Below are 23808 nucleotides of genomic sequence, written 5' to 3' on the forward strand. Positions count from 1 at the left end.
ACGGCGGCCTCAGCGGTGTGTAGACAGAGGTAGCAGCTAGCTGATGAACACAGTGGAGCATGTAGCCGTTTAAGAGTGAGATGCTTCTCTCAGGAGTTTGTGATTAGGTTTCGGGAGCATAAAATAAAAGTCCAGATTTAAAATGCTCACTGAGCTGATGCAACGGTAGAGACAACATCTTGTGGTGCCAAATAGAGTGGAAGGTGATTTGGGAATGAGGACATCAAAAAAAATAACAAAAATACGCCACCAGCAGAGCGTGCACACCAGAGACTGAAGCTGGCTGCTTCCTGTTAGCCCTCTGCTAACTTAGTTGGAGGTCAATACTTTAATCACCTTAGTTTCAGTTCAAATGGATAAAATAGCGAAGTGAGCCATTTCACAGGGACTCATGTAACACTCGGAACGATTTATCCAACGTTTTTACCGTCACGCGTGTCAACAGGTGATTGTAATACCTGTCAGCTCCAGAAGATGGAGACAAACATGTGGTGCTATAACTTTAAATGTGTAGATATGAGCCATGTAATGTCACGTGTAAGTAACAGCTGTGCTTCTTATGTGTGTTGTGTGAACGTGTTTAAGTGTGTGTGTGTGTGTGTGTGTGTGTGTGTGTGCAGGGAGGAGGGTTTAAGCTTGACTTCGGCTAATGTAAAACCCAGGTGAAAGCAAGGATTTCCTCCCTCAGCCTCTCCAGTTTCGGCCAAAATTATCTGGCAGCTTTTAAGCCTTCGGAGCCTCGTTGTGCTCTTTGCTCAATCATCCATCAATTTCGAGTGGAGAATGAGCTTCTATTTTAGAAAGAATCAAAGCTTCATGCAACAGATGGACTGCCACACCAGCCAAAAATGGTTTTCAGATAGATCCCTTTGCTATGTCTGCAAGATGCAATTTTTAGAGCATCCCAGCAGATGACTTCACCTTTCACGGAATCAAGGGGTGTAGAATAACTGACATCATTTCGGCTGAAATGCGTCACCGCGGAATCAAATGGAGTAAAATATTTATCGTGATTTCTGTCAAGAAGAGCTCAGTTGCAAAGCCATGAGATAAAGTACGCGGCCCTCAGGTGTACGCAGTGATTTACGCCTGACTCGCTTCACCGGATGTTCATTCATCAAAGGGGGAAATGTAAACACATGATTGACAACATTACTGATGGCTGCATTCCACTCAAGTCTAGGCTGTGGAACATGATTCTGGCTCGCTGCTGCAGTTCCTGCTGCGAAGCCATCAAATGCATTCTTGCTACTTTGTTGATTGTTGGGCAGCTGATCGTGATTTCACCAGCTCTTTTCACGAGTGTTTCTCGTCTTGTTCGGACTGACAGACGTTCAAAGCGATGGAGGTACTTGTGAAAATGATTTTTAGAGGAAAGTAGTGGGTGCAGCTGCACCAACAGCTGAGATGGTTTTGGATAGTTTTTGCTAAAATCAAAGTTTTTGTGAAGTAGTGAGATGACGACTGGATAAAGTCACAATTCGCTTTCAGCAACATGTATGTATGTATGTATGGATTCACCGAGAATGAATGAAGGGTAAAAAAAAACAACTTCTTCATGAATTCAGTGAGTAAATGCTAAACATATTAGAATTATTTTTAGGCAACGTATCACTTTTAGTGTACTGACGCATCATTAAACGCTATTATTATTATTTCAAAAAGTGAGTTTCAGAGGCAATTTCAGTGAATAATGATGAAAGAAATCATGTTTTCTGAAATGTTACCCCAAGCAACCACTTGAAGTAATTGCTTTATTTTTATCATCAAACTTAAATTCATGCTTTTAATTTGAAGTGAAAATGGTGAGTTGTGTTGTTGCGTTCACGTTATGTCATTTAACTCCTATCACCTCCACCTGGTGGAAATGGACTGACGGAGGGAGAAGAACTACCAAAGAGACCATCGACGACCAGGGAGCAGCACATATAGAAGCTGGAGAACGGTGAGGAGGAAGGCCAGGAGCAGTAGATGGAGTAGGGGCAGGAGCAGTAGGTGGAGCAGGAGCAGTCGGTGGAGCAGGAGCAGTAGGTGGAGCAGGAGCAGGCGCAGGGCCAGGAGCAGGAGCAGTAGGTGGAGCAGGAGCAGGGGCAGGAGCAGAAGCAGAAGCAGAAGCAGTAGATGGAGTAGGGGCAGGAGCAGTAGGTGGAGCAGGAGCAGGCGCAAGGCCAGGAGCAGGAGCAGGAGCAGTAGGTGGAGCAGGAGCAGGGGCAGGAGCAGTAGGTGGAGCAGGAGCAGGCGCAGGGCCAGGAGCAGGAGCAGGAGCAGTAGGTGGAACAGGAGCAGGGGCAGGAGCAGTAGGCACCAAAACTCGGTCGGGATTGTGACAGATGTTGAAAATCGACACTGTTCTCGCAGATATTTGTCAGGTTTTTGTATCCCAACGTCAGCTGACATTCCACAGTGACTGTAACACAAACTAGAAATACAGTTACGCTGCTGCTGATGACATGGACCTGCAGGCTGCTCTCAGCAGAGTCACGTACTGTACAGGTCAGTTCATCAGGCATTGATGATGGTCAGTGTCATGTCCCTCCTAAACTTTATCCTTAATTCATCTGAACCTTCCTGGAGCGTCGCTGTAACAATCCTGAGCAAAAGCTATTCCTGGAAAACGCTCGTTCGTTGAAAACCTTTTTTTTTCCCGTCTTCGTCTTCGTCGTCCTCCGCTTCATCCGGTGGGTCCGGGTCGCGGGGGCAGCAGTCTCAGCAAGGAAGCCCAGACTGCCCTCTCCCCAGCCACTTCAACCAGCTCTTCCGGGAGGATCCCGAGGCGTTCCCAGGCCAGCCGAGAGATATAATCCCTCCACCGTGTCCTGGGTCGGCCTCGAGGCCTCCTCCCAGTTGGACATGCCTGGAAAACACTCCAGAGGGAGGCGCCCAGGAGGCATCCTCACCAGATGCCCGAACCACCTCAACTGGCTCCTCTCGACATGGAGGACTAGCGGTTCTACTCTGAGTCCCTCCCGAATGACTGAGCTTCTCACCCTGTCTCTGAGGGAGAGCCCAGCCACCCTGCGGAGGAAACTCATTTCGGCCGCTTGTATTCGCGATCTTGTTCTTTCGGTCATTACCCAAAGCTCATGACCACAGGTGAGGATTGGAACGTAGATTGACCGGTAAATCGAGAGCCTCGCCTTTTGGCTAAGCTCCCTCTTCACCACAACAGACTGGTTTAGCAACCGCAAGACTGCGGATGCCACCCCAATCCGCCTGTCAATCTCCCGCTCCATCTTACCCTCACTCGTGAACAAGACCCCGAGATACTTAAACTCCTCCACCTGAGGTAAGACCTCCCCCCCGACCCGGAGTAGGCAAACCACCTTTTTCCGGCTGAGGACCATGGCCTCAGACTTGGAGGTGCTGATTCTCATCCCAGCCGCTTCACATTCGGCTGCAAACTGTCCCAGCAAGAGCTGGAGGTCGTGGCCCGATGGCGCTAAGAGGACTACGTCATCCGCAAACAGCAAAGACGACATCCTCCCGCCACCAAACTCAACCCCCTCCACCACCCGGCTGCGCCTAGAAATTCTGTCCATAAAAGTTATGAACAGAACCGGTGACAAAGGGCAGCCTTGGCGGAGTCCAACCCTCACTGGGAACAAGTCCGACTTACTACCGGCCACACGGACCAGACTCTCACTCCTCCGGTAGAATGACCGAATGGCCCTTTGTAAATGGCCATCCATCCCGTACTCCCGGAGTACCCCCCACAGTATGCTCCTGGGAACACGGTCGTAAGCCTTCTCCAAGTCCACAAAGCACATGTGGACTGGTTGGGCAAACTCCCATGCCCCCTCTAGCACCCGAGCGAGGGTGAAGAGCTGATCCATGGTTCCACGGCCAGGACGAAAACCACACTGCTCCTCCTCAATCTGAGGTTCGACTATCGCCCTGACCCTCCTCTCCAGTACCCTGGCGTAGACCTTACCAGGGAGGCTGAGAAGTGTGATCCCCCGATAGTTGGAACACACCCTCTGGTCCCCTTTCTTAAAGACGGGGACCACCACCCCGGTCTGCCACTCCAAAGGCACTTCCCCCGATGTCCACACAATGTTGCAGAGACGTGTCAGCCAAGACAGCCCCACTACATCCAGAGCCTTGAGATACCCAGGGCGGATCTCATCCACCCCCGGGGCTCTGCCACCGCGGAGTTGTTTAACTGCCTCGGCGACTTCTGCCCCGGAGATTGGACGACCCCCCCCCAAGCACTCCCCAGACTCTGTCTCCTCCACGGAGTACGTGCTGGTGGGATTGAGGAGTTCCTCAAAGTATTCCTTCCACTGCCCAATTATCTCCCCAGTTGACGTCAGCAGCCTCCCACCCCCACTGTAAACAGTGTGGGCAAGTTGCCGCCTTCCCCCCCTGAGGCGACGGACGGTTTGCCAGAACCTTTTTGGAGCCGACCGATAGTCGTTCTCCATGGCCTCACCGAACTCTTCCCACGTCCGAGTTTTTGCTTTGGCGACCGCCACAGCTGCACACCGTTTGGCCTGGCGGTACCGGTCAGCTGTCTCTGGAGACCCACAGGCCAGCCATGCCCTGTAAGCCTCCTTCTTCAGTCTGACGGCTCCCCTCACCTCTGGTGTCCACCAGCGGGTTCGAGGATTACCCCCGCGGCCGGCCCCAGCAGCCTTGCGGCCACAGCTCACAGCAGCCGCCTCGACAATGGCAGAGCGGAACATGGCCCATTCGGACTCAATGTCCCCCACTACCCCCGTGATGTGATCGAAGCTCTGCCGGAGGTGGGAGTTAAAGATTGTTCTGACTGGTTCTTCTGCCAGGCGTTCCCAACAAACCCTCACTACTCGTTTGGGCCTGCCAGGTCTGCGCGGCATCTTCCCCTGCCATCTGATCCAACTCACCACCAGGTGGTGATCAGTTGACAGCTCAGCTCCTCTCTTCACCCGAGTGTCCAGAACATGCGGTTGAACATGATTGGGAGGAACCTTTTTTTTTTTTTTTTTTAAACATCCCAGTTGTATGCATCTGCACCCTGACCTTTGACCACCAACATTTTTCAGGTCATCCTTGAGTCCCGGTTTTCATTATTATTGAGGAAACGTGTTCCTGAGAGATTGCGTTCACGTGAAATGACTTTTGAGCTTCAGATTCCCACCATTTCATCTTTGAGGCCCAGTGAACGTTTGTGGCAAATTCGGAGAGACCTCCTGAAGGTGTTCCGGACATGTTGCACTGTCGTGAAATGACCGTGACCTTTGACCATGAAAATCATTTACGGTTCGTCCCGTAGTCCCAGCGGACACCAGAGCCACATTTGTTATTTGATTTTCATCTTGTTTTTTTTTTCCAGAAACGCTGCATCAACAGCAGGAGCTGCTAATGACAAAGATCGCCACTTCGGATGCTCTGATGACAGTAATGGAGGACAGCAGCTGTTCATGCCGCGCAGTGATGCATGTGAGCGCTCTTGTTTGTCTGTCTGCATGTGTTATTTTTATTCAAAGAGAGCCTCCCACATAGTGGTTCAAAAAGTGGAGGTGCACATCGACTGGTTGGCTTTTTATTTTTCTCGGGCCTCTCCAGAGAGCTCGATCTACTGAACAATAAAGCGTCAGCGGTTAAACTCAGAGGCAGTGGGAGCATTTAAATGATCATCAGCAGGTTTTCTTATTAAGCGTTTAAGAAGATACATTCTGAATTCACACACGCACAAGAGGCAACTAAAAGGAGAGAGAGAGAGAGAGAGAGAGAGAGACTAAATTTGACAGCAGGAAGCTGTTTGGCAGAGCAGCACGCTTGTGATTTAAGGCTCCCTCACACTGGATGATGGCAGCGCACAAGAATGTTTGTCCTCCAAAGTCCAGGTCGTGTTTTGACCACGCTGAGGTACAGAAGGCTTTTGGCACTGTTGGGAGAGGTGAGCTTCAGCACGATACGGGTGCACGAACAAGGGCACGGAACACGGACGTGACATAATCTGGCAGCTCAACAAACTAGAAGGATGACGGATTCCAGAGGAACCACGCCGTTCAGCCTTGAACCAGACTGCTACAGTTTAGAAGTCCAGTTCCAGTTATGTGAGTGAGGGACTCCAAATCAGTACCAGATAGCCGTTGTAGTGGCCTAGAAAATAGGACACATCTCGTTTTCTACTTTTAATCTCATCCTTTGTGTTTTCAGAATATCTAAATGTGAATTTCCCACATTTTGTACATGAGAAAAGAAAGATTATGTTTCATTAACTACAAGGACATGTAAGCCAGGGAACACAAACCAGTTCTAGATATCCTTACTGGAATCCGAAATAGGACACGCCTCTTTTTAATTGCATTTTGCTGCCTCCTAGATTGCATTGGAATAATTTAATGGGAATTTCCTCCCTTGAACAATTAAAAAAAAATCAATCTGAATCATTTCTTGACTGCCAGTGTAAAAGGCGTCATCCTCTCTGACACAAAGACCAGGGCGAATTTTATTGATCTTCTCTGCAAAAATAATTAGTCAGGATTAACTCCTGAGTGCTTCTCAGTCCGGGCCCATCCCGGGTGGATGTGGGCTGGGGTTGAAATGACCGCGGGGGATGCGCGGAATGTAAAGACGGCCCTTTGGTTGTACGTCATTCAGCACTGCTAATGCACTGTTGCCAGGATGTGTCAGGAAACGAAGTGGGAATACAACCGATGGAGCGGCTCGGACCCCGGCGTGAAGCGTCTCTTTGGCTGGGCAGCCGTGCCAAAGTTATAAATCAAACAGGGAAAACCCAGAGTGCAGCTTAATATTAATGAACTGTATAAAAAAAAGAAAGAAAAAAACTGATTCAGGAGAAAAATGCCTTTACGGAGCAATAGCACCTTCAGGGGAGGACAAACATTCGAGCTTTTTAAATCGTAATAAACAGAGGAGAGACGACGAAGGAGCGGGAGAGTCGGGTTACCGAACAACACCAAGGTTGACACGATATCGTCAATTAGCAATCACCAGTCCTCATGTGAAGAGCACCTGCAGGCGCAATCATGGCTGGTGCCGAGTGGAGGAGGAGACTTCCACTTCTTGCTTTTCACATTGCATTTTATTCCTTTATTTGTTTCCTTTCCCCGGAGGCTTTTCCAGCAGCATGAATGGTCACGATTTGCAAATGGAGAGCAAAATTCGGCGTGACTTGCGGCCGCAGTGAGACCCCCTCATCATCCATTGGCTGGTCCACTCAAGTGTCGGGCCCGAATTAGCATAAATGAAGGCTCATGAATAATAAGCAAACAGTCCCGCTTCCAAAATAAGGGAAGGAGAGAAAGAGTCTGAGCAGGGATCCAAGAGAGTTTGAGAAAACCGGGTCTTCCCCAGTAAAAGATGTAGATCGCATGGAAGCTGGAGCGCATTCCCCACAAAAACAACCTCACCGTGAAGGTTTACGTTCACGTTTTGTTTTGTTTTTTTCAATCTCCTCTCACGTTCTGCACCGTAAACAAACAGAACCGTGAGCCAGGAGCCAGACGGAGGGGGGGTTTGCAGCCATGTTTTTGGTGATGTCACAAACCCGGTGGCACGTTTTCGACAAAAAGGGAGATCCACACATAAAAAGGCTAATTAATGAGGGGTTTTTAACAATAGAGGTTATAGGACCAAAATTCAAATTAAAGGTCATGTGTGTAAGCAGTGCTCTTCACTAATGCAGGACAAAAGTGGGCGTTTCTGCCGGTCGTTGGGCAATTTTCATTTTTAAAAATTAATTCTTATTTTAGCTCAAAGCGTGAACTTTCCTTGGCCAAGCGGTCTTTGTGTGTAACCCCTTCAACACACGGGAGACGTGTGATACTTCAGCAGTGCACTGTGGGTTTTGTTTTTGTTGTTTGTTTTTTTTAATTTTAAGCAGTCATGCGTTTCTGTTAGTTGAATGCCCGGAGGACTCTGTTAGACCAGCCATGAAAAACATGCAGCATTGAACCCTGGTGCACCTGCGGGAGGATCCAAACTTACGGATGTATCATGAGAGCTGGCATTTCCACGTGATTTAGATGAGTTCTGTGGGACAGTTCTCTCCTTCTAGACTCCAGCTTGATAGTAACACAGTTACAAGTATAAACAGGTCATAACTGAATAAGAACCAAAGCAATAACCGAGTAACATCTCGGTAGCAGGAACAGGCTTATCTGGGTAACATTAGCGAGGCTAATAAGTAGCATCTCAGAGTCATTAGCAGGGCTGAAGACTTGTTATATCTACAGATCTTGACTTCTCCATTTTTGGTATCAACTTTGGACCGGACGATTAATCACAGCGTCCTCACAAGTCTGTGTTAGCTCAGTCAAAACCAACCGGACACGCAGCCAGATGATAATCATTTAACTTTATTTGTCTCTTTCTGTCTTTCTTTCTTCTTGAAAGCGTTGAGCCACGTCCATGTTAGCGGCCTGGAGTCACACACAGCCGGCTGGGGGGTGAGAGGGAGTGAGACCTTTAAGGTTTCTGTCTCACTGTCAGGGGTCACACCAGCACTGAGACTGTCTTTTGTGTTGAAGCCTGAACATGGACACAGTTACAATGTGTACTGATGTTTATCTGAGTGTTGTTTTTTTTTTAAATCTTATCATATTTCCTCCATCACCGGGGCATCATGACCTTCTGCCAGTGTGAATAAACCCTACTGGTGGACTCCCATAATAAACGACATCACCACTGTAGCCATTTAAACGCATGATTTATGACAGACTTTATATTAAGCATCTTCATCTTCTGCCTTTCTGCTCATAAACAATCCTCTTGAGAGAATTTCCCACTATTTGTCTAAAATTAAACGCCTCGGTGAGTCTGAGCCAGCCCACGATGACCCAACCCCCCCCCCCCCCCATCAGCTGCATGTGCAACCCACTGGACAAACACAACAACCTTTACCAGAATGGACAATCAAAAGATGGTGATTATGATTATTATGATTATGATTATGATTATTATTTAAAGGTGGAGCGGAAGCCCTGCTCTCCAGATGGCAGTTGCCATGGATTTCTCTTCAAAGCTTTTGGTATAATGGCACATCCCACTTCTGATGTCAGCACTGGAAGAGGGGGAGGAAGGAGTTAAGAAAGAGAGGGAGAGACTAGGGCAAAGGGAAGCGAAGGAGGGGACAGGGAAGGGAGGGAGGGAGGGGAGGCAGCCTGTTGCTCATCATGATCATCAACTAACCTGCTCGTACTCCACTCGCCTGGCGCTCGCACTTAGATGGAGATGCAGAGTTAAAGGAGGCAGCAGCTCCAACACATCTCATGTGTTCTCCTACTCACAACCCTCAGGTTCTTCACAAACTGCCAAGGGCACCTGCCAGCTGATTCAAGGGCACAGTGAGTATTTTCTTCATCTTGTTTGTTATTTTTTAACAAATTTCACAGATTCGAATCAGAGGTTTCTCTTGCAGGAAGCTGCGCATTTTCAAGTGTGACTTTTTCACAACATTTGTTTCACAAGTTGGCCGATTCAGAGATTTTCACAGCTGATTGTTGAGCCGGTTGAACGAATCCGCTTCAGATTAAAAGTGACATTTATGTTATCGCGGGTTTATCAGCCCATATGAAATACATCCTCAACACATGACAGTCATTTACATAGTGGTGACACCGCACGTACTCCATGGTAACAAGACTGCAGTCGCTTTGTAGCCTGTTATGATCCGTCAACATTTACTGATAGCTCAGCAGAGACGAGGTTCAGTTATGAAGACGGGCACAGTTCCTCTGCTCGCCTCCTCTCACAGCACCAGCAGGACATTATAGAATCAGGACCAGTTTTCATTGTATGACTCATTTGTCCTGGTGCATAGACCAGGGCAAAGGGAAGCGAAGGAGGGCACATCAACACGGAGAAAGATAAGAAAACAGTCTCATCAGCAGCTGTAATTAGAGAAGAGATAGGAGACAAATGCGATTGTTTACACTACAGAATATCGAAAATATGATAGGAAAAGTGCAGGTGGGCATGTGTGCACTGTCTGTTTCCAAAAGGGAAAAGCTGCGGGTTTGGTGCAGGAATGTGCAACCTTTATGAAGTCGATAAAATACTGTACTGATCCTTTTGGAAGCTGGAGTTTGAGATGCTTTTGACTTCTTATTGTTTGTCAGTTATTACTTTCAAGAGGATGAATAAAGGACAGATGACGTTAATTTTTCATCATCGATTAATCATTCAATCGCTCTGTCTACGGAACGTAGAAAAACATCTGAATCACAGTTTCCCAGAGCCCAAAGTAATGTGTTGAACATGGCTCGATTTGTCCACCCTTCCAGTCTAAAAGCCACATATTCTTCATTTTCAATCTTAAACAACAAAGTAGAAGCCAATCTTTACGTTTAAGTGTTTGGAACCATGTTAATGCAAATGACTATGATTAATTTATGAAGATAAATAATGGATTGTTGCAGCCCAGGAAGTAAATATTATATCCTCTGAGTATGAACAACATCACCGACTCCATTCTGAACCTTCATTCGTCATTGTTATTGAGGCTGTTTTTAACCCTTGAGACTTGTGGATTTTTAACAATGCCCAATATACTTGTATTTTTTTGCAGTAGTGACATTTAAAACAATTTGTATGCATAAATCCAGTGTTTGCTGTTTTGTTTACTTCTCAGCATTTGACATCATGCTGATCCGTCAGGTTGCATTTCTGTGCCTCTACTGTGATACATTCGAGTACCGAACCTCCAAAATGATGATCTTAGCATAAAATGAAGAGCTGTCAGTCTGTCTTGTCCGAGTCCACACACGTCCTCGCCGAGTGGCCGTATGCAGGCCCGCCATCTTCTTTTTTCGGAGTTAAAAAATCAGCGCCACTCTGCCATTACACCCCACAACCTGGTCCAAGGTGGATGCGATTACCATCAACCTGATGTCGACAGTCTTTTCACAGCGGTTACAAATCTATGTTGTTGTCACGCCGCAACCACAACGTCTGAGGAGACACTTTTTGTCATACGACACGGATGTCAGAAGCTGGAGTTGACGTCACATGTAGGCAAACTACTGTACAGACACGCGTTTCCAAAAAAGGAACATACAAACAAGTCACGTATTAATACAGGTGGATTTTCCTCACGTCTTGTTCATTCACTCCATCTGGAACATGGAATATCCTCATGTATTTGGTTTTGATGTCACTGATCAATACTTTGTATGTCTTTCCACATCTGTTGTGCTGTTATTGTGTTTGGATGCGATATAACTTGTTAAAGGGAAAGTCCACTCAGAAATGAAAAGGCAGTCCTCATCTCATCACCGTCAACGCCGATGGACGGTTGGGGGAAGTTTTTTTTAGTCCACAAAACCCTGCTGGAGTTTCACAGGAAAAGGCGTTGCTGGAACCTCCCAAACAACTGAAGTGAACGGAGACCAACTTTTAAATATCCCAAACAAAAAGGAAAACCACATAATAGTGGTTAGTTTGAAGTAATCCAAGTGTCCCGAAGCCTCGACCTGCCAAGTTGTTTAAAAAGCATCACTGATGCCATGTTTTTAGCCTCATGAAAACATGGCGTCAAGGCGGAGAGCCGCAGGCTGCAGTGAGCAGGGAAGCTGCAAACACGGCAGCAGTGACGTTTTTCTAAACAACGTGTCACATAAAGGCTTCGAGGACACTTGGATGATTTCAGGCAAATGTCATGGATGGAATTTTATGGATCTAATTGTACGTCTAATAGCTGGTCATCCGCTCAGACATTGTTTGGGAAATTATCGCCGCTTTTTTTTTTTTTTTTTTTTCTTGTGGAACTCCAGCAGGGTTTTACACACTTCAAAAAAAAATAAAAAATAAAAAAATCCCCCAACATTCCAACAGCATTAGGGTGAGTAGACGAACTTTCATGTTTTGGTTGAACTGTCCCGTGAACTCCTTTTATTACAAGAATATACATCGATTACAACACTCAAGAGCTCTGTAAAGGCGTCAAAGAACTCCAGAACTTCCTGGAATCACTCACAATGCGGAGTGTCATGACACTCTGCATTTGCATTTATGGCAGGATCTCCTCCCGTATACGGGTCTGTGGGCTGCAAGGTCCCAACCAGAACATTCCCTCAGCTCTACATTCAGTTATGAACTATATATCCAAGAGGATAGACGAGTTCAATTAAAGCCGACCATTATAAGCCGCATGAATGATGGATTTATTGCAGGAATTTTATGCCTCAGTTTTAAGTATAGAACCACCTCTTAAACTGGCAACTGAGGGCTCCAAGCAGAGAAACTTCTGAATCTGAGAGCCACTTCACGTCCTCTAATCGGCTGATTTTACATCCCGGTGAGTCCGTAAGAGCTCCGGTTCAGCGGCGTTCTCACTTAGATGTTAGATTACAGACCATAATAGGATTATCCACAATATGAACGCCCCTCTACAATTTGAATCAGTGATATATGATATGCAATACATCATCGTCTCCCCCTCCTGCAGGTAATTATGACTATAATGAGATGAACTAATGACTTTTCCTGTTCTAACTGCTAATAGCGGCTGTCTGATTCTCCTCCACGCAAAAAAAGGGCCCACAAAGTAATTATAATCCGCTATTCCCAGGTGTCGTAATGTGTAAGGTACCTGAGACAGATATCCTGAGGAGTCATTAGAGCTGATCGAAGCCCTGCCGCCTAGCTCCCAAAGCACCAGTGGCAAAGTATGTCAAGAGATCTTTTGTCAGGGAAATTCAAATGATATGACAATAGGAGTAAGTTCGTTTCTCTCTTTAAACAATCACAAATGACGCAAATACCAGAATCGGAGAATTTTGTCCATTCATCACGAAAATCTTCTTCTTTCAAATCCCATCTGAGTTGGAGACGTCAACCAACGGAGCGTCGACTGATTTTTCTCCTGCAACTTAGCAATGAGCGAGGATTTCCCTTGATTGAGGGCCTAAGAGATTTTGGATTACGGCTGAAAAGAAACTCTGAAGAAGGAAGAAAAAGTGCGGACTGCTCCTGTTTTTCGCATGAAGGTGTTAAACGTCAACTATTCGGGTTTAGCAGCCACTTGTCAGCAACAGCTGTTTTTAAGACACATAAAGTTTCAAAATTCATAAATGTTGAGGCCATGAGACAGAACCTGTTTCCTCCATCCATGCATCCATTTTCTATATCACTCATTCGTTGAGGGTCGTGGGGGGGTTGGGGGTGCTGGAGCCTATCCCAGCTGACATTGGGTGAGAGGCGGGTTCACCCTGGACGGGTCGCCAGTCCGCCACAGGGCCATCACAAGCAATCAGGGGTTCAGTGTCTTGCTCAAGGACACTTGGACACGGTCACCGGGGGAAGTGGGGATCGAACCAGCGACCCTTCGGTTGTTAGACGGCCACTCCACCTCAGAGCCACGCCGCCATTTTACCAAAATAAAATATATTATAAGTTTATCACAGACTTTGTTTCAAGCATTTAACAAAAAAACAACAACAAAAAAATCCACTGAGGGAACCGGACAGTCAACGACTTATTTACAGGTTTTAGGCCTCGTGCCCTCACCACTCCGATCACGCGGTGCAAGGAATAAGAAAATACCAACAAAAGGAAACGTATGGCATCAAAAGTAATATCCTGTCACACAGAAACTGTAATTTTCTGCACTCAACACCAACATTTAGCTTATCGAGTATCTTACTCTCTATTTCCTTATACAAGTTACATCCTGCAATTACAGTCCAAAAAAAAAAAAAAAGAAATTAATTAAATAAATAAAAGCCCTGTGTGGTCGTTTGTCCGGTCCATCTATTCCTCATCAGATGAAGCACTTTTCAACTGACGGTTTAATCGTGTTTCCAGTGGATTTGTTTTCCTCTCCCGTCCGTCACCGCTCATGGCTTGCACCTTCTGTCACCTCCTCCCTCCCGTGGGGACCTGAACCTGGTCCTGGTGCAGAGATCCTTGGAAACACTTAGTGTAGAGTGACAGATAGTCGGGTCTCACCAGTCTGAGGCTGCACCTGCCTGCAGGAAAATCAACTGTTTACACAGCCAGGAGTGGTTATAGGTGGTTGGATTATTGCCGCATGGACATGAAAAGTGAACGTTGGCTATTTCACACAGACCATGCAGAGAAATTAAAGTTATGCAATATTTATATAATCAAAATAGCTGAACTCTCAACAGGGCTGAGAGTGTACAATCATCCACTTAGGGAGTAAAAAACCCTGACGTCCAACAATTTATGATCAAAACATACCGTTTTGATATATTCAGCCCTCAAATTGAAATGAAAAATGTCTTTTTTAGCCCTTTCAGTGCAGAACCTTGGTCGATATTGTTCATTTATTCTGCAACTGCCGGCAAAAAGATATGAAATACTTTTCAATTAAAATCCACAGCCTCTTTCTTTTTGCGAAACAAATTATGAGTCATAAGCATGTAGCCTCCAGATTCACCCCGTCATGATGCCCACTCATCAATCCGTCCTCGACTCTTAGCAGCACGTGTGTGCTGTACGTCAACAAGCTATACGTTGGCAAAAATCGTACGCCTGCAAAGAGTTTTGGGATGAGTGTTGATGGAAGCAGCATCGTAACGACAGGATGACCAAGATCCCGGGCACATATTTGCTGTATAACAGTGGAATAGCTCTCACTCTTTGTTTACGTGATTTATTTGACATTAGCAACTGCTCTCCCCTTCAAATGTGGCTTTCTTTCATCAAAATCTCATGGCCACAGGCCTGCTGGCTCAAATGTTCCGATATTCCTTTTGAGGAAAGTGGGATTTGTGTCTGTGATGGTCCAAGGTGAACCTGCCTACCTGCCCAGCGGTGTTATGGGGATGTGAGATGTCCAGTGCCACTGAATCAAGCTTAGCATCCAACTGACACGCAGCCTACGCCCACTTTTCAGTGTGCGTTCAAATTCCCAACATCATTTCCTGCCTTTCCGTTCAGTTCGAATCAGAAATGCATCACAACACAGCAGGTAGACACACTGGAAATGTTGCTTTAGCGGGACTTGAGTCTGAGTGTGTTGTTGTAAACTACAAGCCTGGCCATAGAGCGGAGAAATGATGCGCAGTTTGACGGATTCCATGTTTTGGTCTGAGCGCTAGAATTCTTTAAGAGGCTGGGCAGCGACTCAGAACAGGCTGGAAACACTGCAAGCAGCAAATGACAGAGGTGTGATGATTCTCATTTGGGAGGCATTCGAGACTTGAATGGCCTTTTCAAAAGGTTACTGGGCTTGAGATGGAGATCTTCCTTTTGTTGCACATTTAAGTTACAAAATTGCATCGCTGGAACTGAGACGTTTAAAGAGCAAATAATTAATAACCATGAGAGCCAAGGTATCTTGCTTTAGGCGTGCTTCTCCGCACCGTAGACACAGGGAGCTGCATGTTGCGGTGTGGTTAGGGAGGCGATTATTGCCCTGGAGGTACGGTTCCTTTCTTCTGATATTTTTTAGTATGCATTCAACCGCCCACTTACAAGAGAGAAGAAACATTCTGGTATAACAACAATTCCTGCTGGAATTACCGTAGGGAAATGACTCCTGGGGTAGAACTGAGAGTGGCATGCCTGACTGTTTCAGCATTTAACCAGAGAGGGAGGGGGCTCTTGTGGTTTCCAGTGGATTTCTGGAAACACCACCCTCTTACAGTCCATTAGAGCACAGTGAGCTGTTAAGGGAATAGGAGGAGAAGTGGTTGTTGGGGAGAACAAAGGGACATCATGTGGTCTGAATGGTCATTAAGCCTGAAAGAAAATAGAGAGACACTCTTATGTTCAGGTGATGTCCATCATCCAGAAACATTTCAGAGTGAGAACACGTGTTCAAAATTCTATGGGATTGCAACAGGACAAACAAGAGCCGCTGTTGAAAAAAACGTTTCGCTTTAGCACCGTTTTCATCTGCGACTGATTACCACGCGCTTGACTGACTCAAGTTGACTTGCAAATCCTTGATTCAGAGACAAAGTGAAAGAAAAAAAAATCCGTCCAGTTTTGACTCTTCGTTAATTACACATCACCTCCACCAACGTTCAGATCTGAAGCCGTAAGCAGTGATCGTCAGCTGTCTTCGGAGGACAGAAGCTCGGCAGCGTGTTTACGTTCGTCCAGTGGCATTCAGCTCTGCAAACATGAGAAAGCTCAGTCCTAAATAATCCTTCAGAAGTGGCACCTCCATTATCATGCATAATAAAGCCATCGACATACATGTTGTTTTAAGTGAAGCTCTAATTGCACTTGACGAGGGCCCTGTGGGAAATGCATACACAATGAAGTCAGGCAACAGAGACTCACAACCCAGTGACTCACCAGGCAATCTGGAGAACATGCCCTGTGGCGGAGCTGTGATAACGCTGGCACCGAGAGAGGCCAGACCTCCGCCGATCTGGTGGTGGAGAACAGACTTCTCTGTCTTTGTTGCGTTTCATCTTTTTTTTGCTGAGATAGACCTCTTCCCCCCAGAGGAGGCGCAACAGAGAGGAGATGAGATTTTTTAAAAACAAAACAACACACAAGGCTGCACGGTGGTGCAGTGGTCAGCACTGTGGCCTCACAGCAAGACGGTTCCGGCTTCGAGTCCCGGCTCGGGCACGGGATCTTTCTGTGTGGAGTCTCCATGTTCTCCCCGTGTCTGCGTGGGTTCTCTCTGGTACTCCGGCTTCCTCCCACAGTCCAAAGACATGCAATTGGGCACTAGGCTGATTGATTCTCTAAATTGACCGTAGGTATGAATGTGAGTGTGAATGGTTGTTCGTCTCTCTATGTTGGCCCTGTGATGGACTGGCGACCTGTCCAGGGTGAACCCCGCCTCTCGCCCGTTGACGCTGGGATAGGCTCCACCCCCCCGCGACCCTTAATGTGTAGGAATAAGCGGAAGATGACGATGGATGGATGGATGGAAAACAACACACACACACACACACACACACACAGTCACACACACAGGCTGCAGAGAGGCAAAAGAACAATCGTTTGAAAAGCACAAGACAAGTGTGATTAAAGTCTGTTGGGAGGGGAGCATCGGCCTGCGCCCATCCGTGCTGTGAGGCACCGCATCGATAACCTGAACTGCGTTGAGGGAAGAGGTTGGATTTTCCAGATCAGCAGAAGGAAAAGAGAAATTTCACACTGAATTCCTTTATTTTGTTTATTTTGGTGAACAAAACTAGCATTGACCTCAAATCATCCTTCAATGTCCAGACCGCTGTTAAGAGTCCCAGCTGTCCCTGGGCGAGGGGCAGGGTCCCCCTGGACGGGTCACTGGTCCATCGCAGGCCTCACATAGCAGAATAAACCCTCTCACCTATACGGGCAATTTAGAGTCTCCAGTTCCCTTAACTTGCACCTTTCTGGTGTGTTGGAGGAAGCTGGAGAACCTTGAGAAGTGACTCAGTGCATGTTTTGGTGGTCCACACCAGCTTTCCTGATAAACACACTGAGACCTAAAAACACCCAGAAAATCGATGGCATTTTCGGACTGAAGCATTATGTTTTTCAGATGTCCACTCGTCCATCTGTCTCATTCTCAAGAAAGCAATATCTCAGGACCGCCTGAAGGGAATGTCTTCAAATGTGGAACAAACGTCCATATGGACTCAAAGATGAACTCAAAATATTTTGGTCAAAGGTCAGTAGCGACACAGCTACGGTGTTCTATCTGTAATTCTTAGAGTCTTCTGAGGAAACTTGAAACAGTGATCAACCTCAACGGAACCTTTATCTCTCAGCATTTGTAGCCGATAAAAACACAAAATTGAAGACTAAAAAAAAAGACCTTACACCTTTGAATACTTTGTAAAATAGATTTGCCTTTGCTACTGCTGATCCAATATTGATCAACTGATCAATTGATGTGGATGTAGCATCTGGTCTTGAGGAGAGAACAACCGCTTGTGTCCAGTTAAGCTGCTCGTTCCAAAGAAGAAAAAAAAGCAAGCGCAATTTCATGTGGATCTTCAGAACGGTCAAACGCCGCCTCAATGAGGCGCCACCAGACGTAGTGTAGGTTCATGCAACCATGCAAAGTGCTGGAGTGAAGCTGTCAGGGTGGAAGATGCTGCTGGCTGTAATCAATGTCTCACTGAGGCTGACAGTGCAGGTGCCTAATAACCATTCAGTGACACATTCACATGCCCGCTTTAGAAGCCGAGACCTCCTTCCTGACCCAGAATTGGGGGTTCAGCGAATCCAGGCTCTGACATTTTAATTCCTGACTGGCTAACCCGCCTCCCCCTAAATTACTATAATTGATTAAATTAGTTTGGACACAGGCCACGAGGTTCCTACAGCACAGAAGGTTTCTCTGTGCATCCATTCCCTATATTTGGATGTTATTCTTTCTGTCTCTCTCAGCGTTTCTGGATTGATTTATCCACATGGTTTTTTACTTAAAGGAAGTTGTCAGTGCTTAGAACAGGCAGAGGAAATACTGGCATCAGTTTGTTTGCACAGAGAAAAACAGTTTGATTGTGAGTCAGTACACACACCTCAACTAGCACCTAACGGGAGGTGTTTGAATCCACCCTAGCTATTGAGACAGGCACACAAAACATCCCTGCACAAATATAGCTTTTCTCTGTAGCTGCACTACACAGTCAGAGAAATTGTCTAACAACATAATTGCATCAGACCCTTATTTGTACTTCCCAGGCTGCTGTGGGTAGCAGAGACTCGTGCACACTGTTGAGAGTGAAATGATGCCTGATGTCTCTTGAACACTGATCCTGTTTAATGATGCATACATGACATATTCATACTGTTTTATTTTTCTAACGCATTTAGCGGATGTAAAAGGGATTAATTTCATTTCCTGTTGGCTCTAACTTGACTCATATTACTAATGCAGCGGTAAATTCCTGTTGCAGCATAGCCACAGACTGGATAAATAAAAAGTGGACAGACCCTCCTGGTCTGAGAAGTGAAGTCAATCGTGCGGTGCCTTATTTATGGCCGGCAGCAGTCCTGGATTTTGTTTATTTGTGGCTCAAATCAAAGTCCCGGTTCATAGTCGAGCATCCAACTGGATAAAGAAGACCAAGACGATGCACTTGAGAGTTTGTAAACGGAGGTTTCTGGGTGGTTTTGTTAGCCATCAGTCTCCATCAGCTTCAAGCTTACTATACATGGCTGGGTCTTCCTGCCACCTGGAGAAACACAGAAGTAACATAGTTGCTAGTTATACCTTTTGAATGAAGTACTCCTTTAAGGTACGTGTACAGCAAGCATGGTTTGTAACACCACCGATATTTTGGAGGCCAACTGTTTTTCATTTCAAACTAAATCTGTCAAACTGATAATTTGGTACCATTTGTCCACCCTCTGTCGTCCCTCTGAAGGTGACCGAGCTGGCGGCAGGTTGAACACAGGGATGTGATCAGACCAGTAAAGATGACCCTGTTGGCGGGTGATGGCTCAGACTATGACTACAGCGCCCTGAGCTGTGCCTCTGACACCTCCCTCAACCCTCCTCCCCTACGAGAACAGGAAGCCCTGAAGGGAGCGTACTACAAGAGGGCGCAGCGAGCCCCTGAGCTCAGCACCACCCACGGTGACACGCCTCTTTCACACACACGTAAACTCCACGCCATCATCAATGTAGGGGGCCTGCGCTACCAATTACCTTGGACCACCTTAGAGGACTTCCCCCTCTCCCGACTGGGCCAGCTGCACCTCTGTAGCAGCTTCGATGAGATCATGAGCATCTGTGACGATTATGACGTTACACACAATGAGTTCTTCTTTGACCGCAGCCCCTGTGCCTTTCGCACCATCCTGACATTCTTGAGGGCAGGTAAGCTGCGCTCCCTGAGGGAGATGTGCGCCCTCTCCTTCAGGGAGGAGCTGCTCTACTGGGGGGTCCCTGAGGAAAGCCTGGAGTGGTGCTGTCGCCGCCGTCTGCTGCAGCGCATGGAGGAGTTTGAGGCAATAGAGCGAGCTGCGGAGGAGGAACTCCTGGAGGACCTGTCAGATTCTGACAGTGGTCAAAGGGAACATGCAGCAGAGTCCAGACTGAGCCGCTGCATGGGGAAGCTGAGGGACATGGTGGAGAGGCCTCACTCGGGCCTCCCCGGGAAGATCTTTGCCTGCTTGTCGGTGTTGTTTGTCACCATCACCGCCATCAACCTGTCCATCAGCACCATGCCTGCCATGAGGGAAGAGGAGGAGGCGGTGAGTAGAATGAGAACATTTAACAAATAAAAAGTTCCTGTAAATTTTCAGTCTTCACAATAACCAATCACCAAGTTCTTAAAGCCTTTCTGACCAAACCTGAGTATGTCAGAGTTTTTAAAAACAAATGTCATTTCCTGTACACCAGGGGGTGCTATAACCCATTGGCACCAAAATCAAACTGATTCCCTTGTGGTCCAGACTGTAGAGACCACGTCCTTCCACCGTGTTCAGGGAAAACTGGCGCTTTGATTTTTGCGCAGTCTAATTGAGAGATAAACAGACAAACACTACCCAGCCTCCAATGAGGAGGTGAATATCCAGCAGTGTCTTAGTTTGTGTCTCCTTTGGTGTTTTCCTGACTGCTCCTCCTCGGTTGTCATCTGAGGAACATCATTCAGGCATTGATAGACACCACTAAGATCATCTGGCCTGATTAAACAATGTTGTTGTTGGAAATTGTTGTTACTGGACTCTACATTGTCAGATCTTTTCCATACTTCTCACGCTTGATGAGGTTCTCTGCCTGAAGACATCTACAAGCTGCAATCAACCTACAGTCACTGATACACCTTCACGTCATGCCCAGCAGCATAATACATCAGAACTGTGTGTTTGTTAGCACCCCTAGTGGATGCAGGAATCAACGCTTGTACCTCACAGAGTGCAGTAGCTTTAGTTTGCTCCTGATCAGGTTTTTCCTCCCCATCTCCCTCTACTGAACAGCCAGAATGCACTCCAGCTCCTGCAGCAGTAATTAGGGCCCGAGCACAAAAGTGCCAGGAGCAGAAGGTTCTTCACGGTGGAAGTTTATATGCGCTCTGTGGGCACTTTCTAGTTTGTCTTGTGCTCCAAGTTTTCCATGCAAGCACACCACATATTTGAAGCCAGCACAGTGAGGAGATATGGTCGGTTTTCATTCCCCAGCAGATATGAAAAGGACATGTAATTTTGAAAAGCAGTCATTTAAAAAATCCTAATGATGACATGTCTCAGCTGTCACGTCGTTTAAAAAGCTTCCTGCAGTCGGAGGAGCCGAGAGCCACATTATGCACAAGTTGTTTGGCCAGATTTTAAGAAATGTTTGAAGACGTCTCAGCCATGCCTCCATTATTATGACTGACTTCTATCACGACCATAATTAGCACCCCGCTCGCTCGCATTTGTCAAACTGTAGAAAATGGAATATTTTCGCCACACGCATCAGTGTTAACAGACTGGAATGTTAACAGGTTTTTGATAAAGTTCTCTCAGGTGCTTCTGGTTGAAATTCTGCTTTGGATGGGAGTGAGGAGCAACCACTTTATTTTCCATCTTAGAAACCCTGCACTCAAGAAATCAAGTGCTCTGTGTGAGTGGTCGGTGGGAGAAAGAGCAGAAGTAGCTGGTGACCGCAGACGATGCTGCTGACCAACGTTTCAGATTCTGTAAATGACTTCGCTGTGCGGACCCTGGATAGACCATTCATTTTGTAACTCCATGTGTTTAGATATGAGATGTTACAGTTGCATTTTGCATTTGCATTTCAAGCGTCTGTGAAAATCAGGTTGGCAGGAGTTTTCACATGTTTGGAAAACTCTCTTTCTGCCTGTGGAGGTTTTTCAGAATCTCACCTGATCTCACCTGCTTTCTTTAATTCAAAGATGTAAGGACGGACCATATTCTGGGTTTCTACATCATCATTGAGGTTCTTGTGAATATTTTGTCCTCTAAATTGAAGCGTTCCAGGTGGGTCACTTTCAGATCTTGCAATGAATGGGCTCCCCCTAGTGATTACAGCTCACACTCACACACTGTCTTTATTTGCGCATGTGAAATAAAACAGGACAAGAAAACAAAAACAAAAACGAGTGACATCAGAGGATACACAGGAGGGAAGAATGAATAAAGGGGTATGTTGAAAGGACGCCACAGAAAAGTCAAATTAAAGACAGCTCAGCAGAGATAAACAAATCGACTCAAATACTTTTAGAATGTCTTGAACATAAAGAGAATACGAGTTCCAGGCAAGTAATTTTGGAATTAACAAGAATAAAAGATCAAAAATATCAGGAAATAACAATTTAGAGGATAAAATAGTGGGCTTAGAAAAAAAAGAAATGAACAAGGATCTTGCATACGAGACAATTCATGAGGAACGAGCGATGACAACAGCCTTTGTGTCTCTGATAGGGTACATGTTCCCGCATGTGCTACAACATCTTCATCGTGGAGACGGTGTGTGTGGCCTGGTTCTCCCTGGAATTCTCCCTGCGCTTCATCCAGGACCGCAGTAAGCTGACCTTCCTCAGACAGCCCCTGAACCTGATCGACGTGGTGGCCATCCTGCCCTACTACATCACGCTGCTGGTGGACAGCACCTCTAAAGGGGAGAAGCGTCTGGGCTCTGGCAGCAGCTACTTGGACAAAGTGGGCTTAGTGCTGCGTGTCCTGAGAGCCCTGCGCATCCTCTACGTGATGCGGCTGGCTCGCCACTCGCTGGGCCTGCAGACTCTGGGACTGACGGCACGCCGCTGCACACGGGAGTTTGGGCTGCTCCTCCTCTTCCTGTGTGTTGCCATCGCGCTGTACTCCCCCCTCCTGTACTTGATTGAGAATGAAATGGCCACCTCTCAGGAGTTCACCAGCATCCCTGCCACCTACTGGTGGGCTGTCATCACCATGACAACGGTGGGTTATGGGGACATGGTGCCCAGGAGCATCCCGGGTCAGGTGGTGGCTTTGAGCAGCATCCTCAGTGGGATCCTGCTCATGGCCTTCCCTGTCACCTCCATCTTCCACACCTTCTCCCGCTCCTACATGGAGCTGAAGCAGGAGCAGCAGAGGCTGCTGCAGAGGAGGACTCACTTCCTGCTGCGGAGCCGCATGGCTGACCTGGGTAGCAACATCTCCTTAGAGAGCGATATGCTCTTCCCCATAGGGTCCCCTGACGCCCGGGACATGGACGACTGAGACTCTTGGGAGGAGAGTCCCGGTAGAGAGACAGGAGGATAGGCGAAGGACGATAGAAGGGTGGGACAAGACGTCTTCCCAGGCTTGATGCAGCCATTCTGTGTAGCAGTGAACTTCTGGTTAGACATGAAGGACACAGAGAGGAGAGGAGCAAAGTTAATTATCTCTGGATGAAATGTATCACACCGTGGTCACAGTATATTAAATGACAAAGAAAACACCACAAACCTCACGACAGTATCGAAGCATAACAGTGGTTTGCATCACAATGATCATATAACAACATTCAAATTTAGACATTTCAAATCTGCTACAGAAAAAGAGCTGAAGATTACATCGTCTGATTTTCCCCTTTTTGATGTAAAATCTTGTCCATCTGGAATTTTACAAACGGGCTCACTGGATTTGGGGATGTCACATGATGCAGTGTAATTAAATGGGAGATGCTATCTGCCTCTGTTAAAATGAGATCTTATCAGTCAAAACAAGACATGCAGTCTGCTAAGGAACAAACAAGTATTATATGAACCGAGGTCCAGGAAATATGTTGGTCCCCCCTCCCATTAAGCACTGCCAGTGTTGTCCACGTTTTCACTGAGGCTCCATATGCAATTTTTGAATACTTTTGGACATTTTGAAGATCACTATTGTGCTTGTAAGTACTGCGATTGCTGTGCATAGCTGTTTATAATCTATTTCCCTCTTTAAAGTGGATTTGAACTGAAATCTTTGTGCGTGTCATTGCTTCTCTGTTGGTTTTAACTTCAGTCCCAG

The 23808-nt window shown here is 46.6% G+C and overlaps 1 protein-coding gene across 1 annotated transcript; it reads left to right on the forward strand.

Annotated features, from left to right (window-relative positions):
- The first annotated feature begins 1812 nt into the window (after nucleotides 1-1812).
- Nucleotides 1813-23705, forward strand: kcng1 (potassium voltage-gated channel, subfamily G, member 1). The gene is made up of 5 exons (XM_086213211.1): nucleotides 1813-1945; nucleotides 5315-5421; nucleotides 9249-9296; nucleotides 19251-20082; nucleotides 22255-23705. The coding sequence occupies exons 4-5, from the start codon at nucleotides 19303-19305 to the stop codon at nucleotides 23032-23034; spliced, it is 1560 nt and encodes a 519-aa protein (XP_086069337.1). The 5' UTR covers nucleotides 1813-1945; nucleotides 5315-5421; nucleotides 9249-9296; nucleotides 19251-19302; the 3' UTR covers nucleotides 23035-23705.
- Nucleotides 23706-23808: the final 103 nt, after the last annotated feature.

This window comes from Aulostomus chinensis, chromosome 9 (assembly GCF_037954235.1).
Source record: "Aulostomus chinensis isolate RoL2024-O1b breed Wild chromosome 9, RoL_Achi_v1.0, whole genome shotgun sequence".
In the NCBI taxonomy this organism is placed as follows: domain Eukaryota; kingdom Metazoa; phylum Chordata; class Actinopteri; order Syngnathiformes; family Aulostomidae; genus Aulostomus; species Aulostomus chinensis.

Bases quoted from the DNA above. Each gene is read 5' to 3' on its own strand.
- kcng1 (XM_086213211.1), top strand. From the start codon at position 19,303: ATGACCCTGTTGGCGGGTGATGGCTCAGACTATGACTACAGCGCCCTG. The intron at 20,083-22,254 runs GTGAGTAGAATG...TGTCTCTGATAG, and splicing joins TGAGGGAAGAGGAGGAGGCG to GGTACATGTTCCCGCATGTG.